Genomic DNA, 8,068 nt, shown 5'->3' with positions numbered 1-8,068 from the left:
GTAGAAGGAGGAGTCCAAGATGTCTCCAGGTTTTTAACATCGATGGATTTTAGCTTCGTTCATCTTCTCAAACACTTGTTTAAACCACTGGATGTTTTGCTACCTCGAGGCTACCTTGAAGTGGTCACATGAGGCATTTGTATTGAGTTTAATAGCAGTATTCATGTAAATCTTATAAACAAACAGTAAACACATATCAGCTGATGCATTTAATCCAATTTTCCAATTGTATAGAATCCACTACAGAAACTTAAGGCCAATTAAAAATGGGCTCCAGGCCATAGCTTGAAACCTCTACTAAAGTGTACAACACATAAAAGTAAATTTAGACTCTGGCACCATCATCTGACAGTAGGCACTTTATTAGAGCACAAAATAAGACAAAAGGAGCATTGTTTTAAAAGGCACAAGGCAATCAGCAGAACTTTACACGTACATTCTTCAGGTGGTATCAAATGCAGTTTTAAGAAAAGGAAAGGGGTATGCGTTCATCAACATTCATAGAACAAAGTGGAAAAGTGTTAACAATATACAGGCTGTGTCGCATGTTAAGTTATGGAGAGAAAATAAATTAAAGTTGTTTTTTTTTGTGTTTTTTTTTTTCATAATGATAAGCAGAGGAACAGGTTGCATGTTCAAATCCCCAGAGTGGCAGCAATTATTAATTACAAGAGCAGAGCAGCTCTGATCTTCAATGATACAAAACATTAGTGATATGAGACGTAAAGAGACAAACAGCAGAAGACCGTGTGGTTTCAAATTGACATGTGTTTCTACTCATGGCATCCTGCGTGGGAGTTCTGTTTGTCTGCACAATTATGGCCCTCGAAAGTGAGGGACAATAAGCCTCCGCTTGCCTCTTCATGGGGCGTTTCAATGTTTTGGGCTTCCATTTATGGACAAGGTTAAGGTCCACGCAAGTTTAGCAGAGTAAACACGGTGTTGTTTATCTAAAATATGAATTTCTCGAGGTCTGGATTGAATTAAATCATTTAACTAAATGCTACAAGCATTGTTTTGTTTTTCATTGCTCAGAACAAACACAGTACACTCCTGAGGAATCTGGAATCTGCACTTAACTAATGACCAATGGTTTCGTTCAAATGTGCTGATTATGTTAACATTTACGAAAAAAAGCAGGCTAGAAAATCAAAATGTTTGATTGAAATTCCTCCAAAAGTTGTCTCTGAAGTCGATTTGCGTGTAGATCTACTGAGAAAACTCTCTGTGAGGTACATTTATTTTTCAAAGTACAACAGAAAACCATGTCAGCCAAATCTATCAGATGCGGTTACATCTTTACGACCGACACTGAGAAACACTTGCAAGACAAAGTGTTGCTATGTTCTTCCCTCGAAAATATAAATGTATCCTCGGTAAAACCGCGCCGTTTTGAAGACATAAACACAGCATGAATCTTGGACGGGGCAGCTCAAGACAGAGCCCTGCTGGAAACTGGCATCTGCACTGATTTCCATGTGGTCTGGATTTTGCAGCGCTGAGCTGTGACTGCTTGTTGTCTTTCTGCGGGTCTAATGGAGAGCGAGTGATGGACAATGAGCCGGACTCGTGGCCTTGACGTCTCTGAATACACCAGATGTCATCACACGGGGGGTGGGGAAGTGGGGGTAAAGGGGGGAGTATTTTACGCACACATGTGGAGCGCAGGCATTGTTCCGAAAAACAGTTGAACTGCCAAGCTGAGCTGTATTTATCTTTCAGGATTGATTGGATTGTATGTTGGATTCACAGCCGACCAACACAAACACAGCGTTAGTCTCAAATGCCAGTATCAATTCCCAAACACTCCCTAACTCACAGAAATTAAATGACACACTCACAGGCTGATCAGTTGTTTTGTTTTGACAGCAGCATCGAGTAAAACGGCTGAAATTCAATCATGTTGTTGCACTCTTTTTCCACAGTGTGGGTCCGTGGTCAGTATGGAAGGTCATGGATTTAAAGCTGACCTGACTGAGTGGCAACTGTGGTTTGCATTTCTTTTCTTTCCTTTTTTGTATCTGAGGGTGCAGTTCAGCAGAATGCATTGGAAATATAAACTCACTTGCCAGTCATTGTGAAATGAATGCATTCTAATATTGCCACGCCAAAGGGTAGGATCCATCTGGTGGTGGTCATCAGTCCAATCCAAAGGCCAACAAAGACAGGAGAGGTAAAAACAGCTCCAAAGTTACGACATTTCCCATAATGCAGCTGAAGACCATCTCTCATTAAACATGTTCCATCTAGTCTTTAAATTCCTGAACTCCAGAGTGCCGCTTTAATTGACTAATTAAACGTTTCTATGTGTGAAGCACTCACTTGTCAAAACATTAGGTACGCTAGTGAAAACTAAATCCACTAAATCCTAGTTTGATGACTGTTCTCTTGTTCAGTTTATGTTGAAACAGTGTCAGAAAGGTGGTAAATCAACTGCATGATCATGTAGGAGGATGTAGTTTGTGGTGCCGTTAAATTGGATTGAATTAAAGAAGTGTTTTTGTTATTTAGCCTAGCGCACTGACTAAAATGTCAAGACAATACAATGCCAATAATACTACAAACCACAACCTCCACAATAAAAACACAGTTGACTCAACAGCTTTCTTGATTATTTTAAACAAATGCTGAATACCATAACCTACATGTGACCTACATTTAATTCAGCGTTGTTAGACTATCATGTGTTCACTAGTTTAACTGAGGAACTGGCAAGTGGCAGGTATGCAATCTTGAAACACATTATGATGGACTAGAATACCATCAAATACCTTCAAATCTAGATGGTGCCGTCTTGTTTTATTTAATATACTGGACGACGGATCCAAAACAGATTTCTTGGCTGCACTATAAATGGCCTCTACACTGGTGCCCATTAATCATGACGACCAAAAGATCTGTCTTAATTTCTCAATATGAAACATCTGAAGTAGATGTCTTGTATTCTGAGATGATCTGTTCTGACATAGGCCCACGCTGTGCAGGCAGACTTATGGTTTTTCTGTCTTTGACAATGAACAAAGCATGGCACTAAAGAAGCTTGCGTACGCGTGGCCTGTTTATTTACTGCCTAGCAGAAAGTGTAGCGTTTTGACAGTGCTGAGAGAAGAGCAAGCTCGCTCTGCAGGGTGTGCAAATGGAAAACATATAAAATCCCTAAACTAAATTAAACAGCCAGCAGGAGTTTCTGTACTCACTGCAAATACAAAAATACAACAACACAAGTACTACCAATCATTGGGAACTTAGCAGTTTCTGCAGGTGTCCTCCTCTGTCTTTTGCCAACTGCTCCAAGGGAAGGTTAAAAGTCAGGAGTCAGCTGCTACAGAAGCTACAGAGGGCTCTTAAAGACTTCAGCGTACTGAAAGCTTCCCAGAGAACAATGATTGGTGGATTGGGAAGTGGCATTGGGAAGAGCAACCCAGGGCACAATGATAAAATGTGACTGATAGGGGTTGTTATCAAGACATCCTTCTTAACATATTATCTCCTAAGGATTCAGGCGTCTGCTGGTGTCAGCGAAGACATGAAAGTGTGAATTGTTCAAACTGTCCAACCAAGAGTTGATGTAAGAGAAACTAGATGTTTGTAGAAATTTTAGACCAGTTTTGATTAATACTAATGACATTTTACGCTTACTAATATCCCTGTGTCAAACTAGCAACTTGTCCAAGGTGTAACCAACTTCTCGTCCAATGGCATTTAGAATATGGCCTAGCCACATCTGCAGAAGACAATGTTCCAGACAGTGGAAAGGCTGGATGAGTGGATACTTACTAGCAAGCCTGGACTTGAATGTACTTTTTGCTATCTATCCTGCAAATCTTCACATACACAGGGAAAGTTCAGATATTTATTTTCTCAGAAAAGCTGCGCCGCATATATTCAAAGCAACAAATCTGTCCCATACAAACACAGATCACACAAACTAAAAGCAGGAGTTTTCCCAGCTGATCCAGGGATTCTTGCTGCCATAATACAGATGTTAATACAGCATTATCACCTCGATTGTTGGAGTTTATCCTGGATAATAAATTGATTGAATGTCAAGTTCACAGAGGGAGTGCAAGCTTGACACATAAGAGTGGAAACATGACTAGGTGCACTCCAACCTTTAGAAATATGCGAAGAAGGGGCCTAGCTTGGATGTTATCTTGTTAAAAGAGTGTGTTAGTGTGTATATCCTTTCCTTTCAGTGTAAAAACAAACGGAAGGTGGCGCAGGCAAACAAACAAAAAACGAAAGAGGTGTGTGCCAGCTTGTTTGACTCCGTTTTCTGAATTGTCCATGTGCACTAAGCCCTTAGAGCAAATACTGTTAAGTGCACACGCGCGCACACACACACCACATGCCAGATCACTGACAACTACCAGATGGCACAGGGAGGCTAGACAACGTGGATTAATGAGTGTGTGTCAGAGTCTGTTTGCGTCTTTTTACGCTGGATGTGACACTGTATGATGTGTGTGTCTGCGGAGCACAGGCCAGCCTGGATATACTGTAGTGTTTGGTGATGTGTGTATCTCCTTTATGAGCGAACATGTACATGCCAGAGGAAAAAGTGTGTAGGGGTTGAGTCTGTGCTAGGCGGTGCATGGTTTATGTCTGCAAATATACTCTCCTGTTCCTTTCAAATCTTTATGTCCATCTGGGTTACTTAATCTGGGCTGCGTTTCCCTTAAATTCACCTTCTCTGTGTTCACATTTTTGTATGAGGGTTCTCTGGTCCATATTTGCAGCATATGGGTGATATAGTGCTCGTACTGCTCAAAATGTTAGCATGTGTTTTTTTGTATGGATCAGTGTGCTTTGGTGACAGGCAGCGGTTTCAGCACTAGTTCATCAAATTAGTTTCGTTTTCTTGCTGAAAGCTAACATTAATCTTTTTCAACGACTACTTATGCACCGTATTTTCTAACTGGCACCTAGAAATTGGCTTAAGGTTGGACAGAAAAGGAAAAACAACTTCCGTAATCTTCTCCTCGTTCAGCTAGGGCACACTCAGTCTCTGTAGATCAACAAAGATTACAGCCAGGTGCAGCCAAAAAATGGTTTCGGCCTCTGTAGCAAATATCCTAATTTTTGACAACTGAACACAGGTATGAATTTGTTATGCATAGCATAGATTTGTGTCTAGGTGTTACCCATCAGCCACGTTTTAGATTGTAGGCAAATTCTTTTTTTGAATTATCTGGCACTTAAGTGTCCCATAAAAAATGGCGACTGCCAGTCCCAAGCATTGAGCTTCAAAACTGCTCTACAAGAATCCTGTGGGTGATGTCACAGAGGGCTTGTCCATCTTTATGTACAAATGTAAGAACAAAGTTGTCTTAACAACGGCTGGATGGGACCACTGATACCACTTGCATAACAGTTCATAAGGTATCTAAGGTGTCTGTCACATGGCTTTAACTTGATGAACTGCTCATCGAGTTCTGGGCATGGAAGTCATTTCCCGCAATGTTGAACAATTTCCGTGTTAAGCTGAAGGAGGAAAAGAAGTTATGTTGCTATTTTTGTTCACCTTCCGCTGTCAAGTGGTTTGGTTTTTTTGTATATCCAAAGCAAATTAATTTGTTCACTTTAAGTTAAAAAAAAAATGTTTGCTTTTTTTAAAAAACATTTAATTGTAAAAGTCCAACAGACAGTTGTATGAACCTAACCAAATTTAAATGCCTCCAAAAATAGTTTTCAACGACGCTCACTCTCAATAGTTGCGCAACTAGCCTGTTTTCATATGCAACCGTTATCTTGTTTTCACATGCTTGTTGTCTTGTGGTTGACTCCCCTGATCCTTAAAATAAAACAAAATGCAGCTTCACAGGTTAAACGAGAAAGACAAGATAGATAAAATTGTTTGCATGAAAAGGACAAGGAAGAATGGAAGTAAAGTGAAAGAGAGAGAAGAGAGATCACCAAGCATACCACCCTCAGCCTTTCTCTCTCTTTCCTTTTATCTTCGTCTGCGCATTCTTATGGGCATTTACAAGAATCCCCCCTCGGCCTCCTCCCTTGTTTTCATTTCTCTTTTCTTTGCAGACTCTTGTTCAAAAAGCACATGCCTCTTTTCACATTATCCAGTAAAAAGAGGCAATCTTTATCCTCCACTACAAGTCTTTATAAAGTCCACACTTCTGGTGGTGCGAGTAGATAGTCCACAGATAGCCCAAGTGGTTTAAAGTCCAGTCAAGGTAAAATACATATGAATTACTTTTAAAATCACCACAGTTCATTGTCTGAATCTCATTCTCAGCCATACATATGTACAGTACTCTCATGGCACTCTCAAAAAAAGTTATACCCCACAAATTCTTGCTTTGGTTTGCATTTGATTTTCTTCTGCTACCATTCAAAAGTCATTCCTTACATCTTTGATGTGCAGGATTGGGTTTTTACTGTGTACATTCTTCGGTCTGGAATCCAAATCCAAGGGTTCAATTGCTTCCCACAAAAAAGGTTGTTGATGCATTGAGATTTATTTGTTAGTTTGGGATCTGGCCTAATTTTCTGGGCGGTTCTGTTTTAACAGGAAGGTCTTCGATGTTTTTCCGTGGCTTACTTCTCTTTTTGACATCCAAATGGCAAATTCCCTCCTTGAGAATCAACTGTAAGTCAATATCCTCACATTTATTTTCCATGATTGCACATGTATCTCTGTTTAATCTTGTTTCTCGAAGGTTAGGTTTCTCTTAATGGAGAGTAGGAAAGACAAATCCGCTCTTTCTTTTCCCTTTCACCGCATCCTCTTTCAGTGTTCCTCCTTCAATGTATCCGTCCAAGTAAACATTGAGGATCCAAGTTCCAGGCCAACATCCAACACTTATGTCTAAAAGACCTTTGTTTCCAATCAACGGAGATTCAAAAGGCTCCTAGCTCATTGTTTCTAGACCTTCTGTTTATCCGTCCACCGTGTCATTTGTTTTTTCTTCTCCCATCCCTTTCTCTCAGAGGTCCAGACGGAAGGCACCAAAGTAGCTGGAGGAATCGTCGGCATTTACCATGGTGGGGGATGAGACGGAGACAAAGAGCTCGTCCCCAGCCCTCAGTTCGAAGAGTCCTCCCTGATAGACAGAGTGCAGGGCGTACTCGGCGTCCGGAGCCCAGCACTTGGTTCCCACCCCCTTCAGGAGCTGGAACAACAAGACAGAAGAAACAGTCAATGCTTTTCCATGCACAGCTTAATCGAGCTATGTTTAAAATTCGACTTTCTGAATGCTGTCCTTGTCCTAGTTCACATGCAACAGAGAAAATGGAATAACTGTCAGGAACATGTCCTCCTCCTCAACACTATGTGGTGTTATGTGTCTTTACAGCAGGTGAATACGGCCCCCTTTCCGGTTGACCTATTACGTCATATAATAAACAACTGGTGTTGTCTATACAGCAGACCAGCATTTCAAACAACAATTTGATGGATGATAGTTCAGCTTTTTTAATCTCGTATGTAATGTACGCAGTACTTAAGGTGCAGACAAGATGTGCGCTATCCCTTAGGTGGTTCTTCTACCAGCCCTGTTTAACTTTTTCTTCTGCGGCTAGTTTTCTTGGATGTTTTTGTTCCGGGCTCATACATCAGCGCAGTGGTTGTGAAGCATGCGCACACGTATTGTCTAGTTTAACTCTGATTAAGATTGTAAATACACCGGTGAAAAACAATTTCCAATCGCATTATCTGGGTGCCTTAGTCAGATAGGGAGAACTCTATATTAGTTGGAGTACCATTTTTTTCACATGCATGTAATGAGTATGAGTAATGAGTAAGAAAGCTCTGATTCGCATCATTTAGCGATGTGCGATGGCTTTAGGTAAAAAGTAATGATGCTGTACCTGGATGGGGCTTGGGTAGGAGGTTTTCTTGTAGACACACTGCACGAGTTGGTGACTGACGCTACGCTGGTCCCCATCACTGGTTGCTGGGGATGGATAACGAAAATATACCTAGAGGATAAAGAAGTACAGAATGATTAAACGTTTACAGTAGCTGCATGTCACCACTACATATTGGACATACGTGACGCATACTTGCAACAGGTACATAACGCAAACAAGCAGGAAACTGAATCCATTT

At 40.8% G+C, this 8,068-nt stretch overlaps 1 protein-coding gene across 1 annotated transcript in view; it reads right to left on the bottom strand.

The window, feature by feature from the left end:
* Positions 1-346: 346 nt before the first annotated feature.
* tnfsf10l (TNF superfamily member 10, like) overlaps positions 347-8,068 on the bottom strand; it is a 64,200-nt gene continuing 56,478 nt past the window's right edge. Inside the window, exons 6-7 of the mRNA XM_047584874.1 lie at positions 7,828-7,938; positions 347-7,130 (exon numbers count right to left, since the gene is read on the bottom strand). Coding sequence (XP_047440830.1) covers positions 6,945-7,130; positions 7,828-7,938 — 297 coding nt within the window. The 3' untranslated portion in view covers positions 347-6,944. The remainder of the gene's footprint in view (positions 7,131-7,827; positions 7,939-8,068) is intronic.

Source organism: Mugil cephalus, chromosome 1, assembly GCF_022458985.1.
Source record: "Mugil cephalus isolate CIBA_MC_2020 chromosome 1, CIBA_Mcephalus_1.1, whole genome shotgun sequence".
Classification (NCBI taxonomy): domain Eukaryota; kingdom Metazoa; phylum Chordata; class Actinopteri; order Mugiliformes; family Mugilidae; genus Mugil; species Mugil cephalus.
The sequence above is the reverse complement of the archived record's forward strand: the minus strand, read 5'-3'. Positions and strand labels throughout refer to the sequence as shown.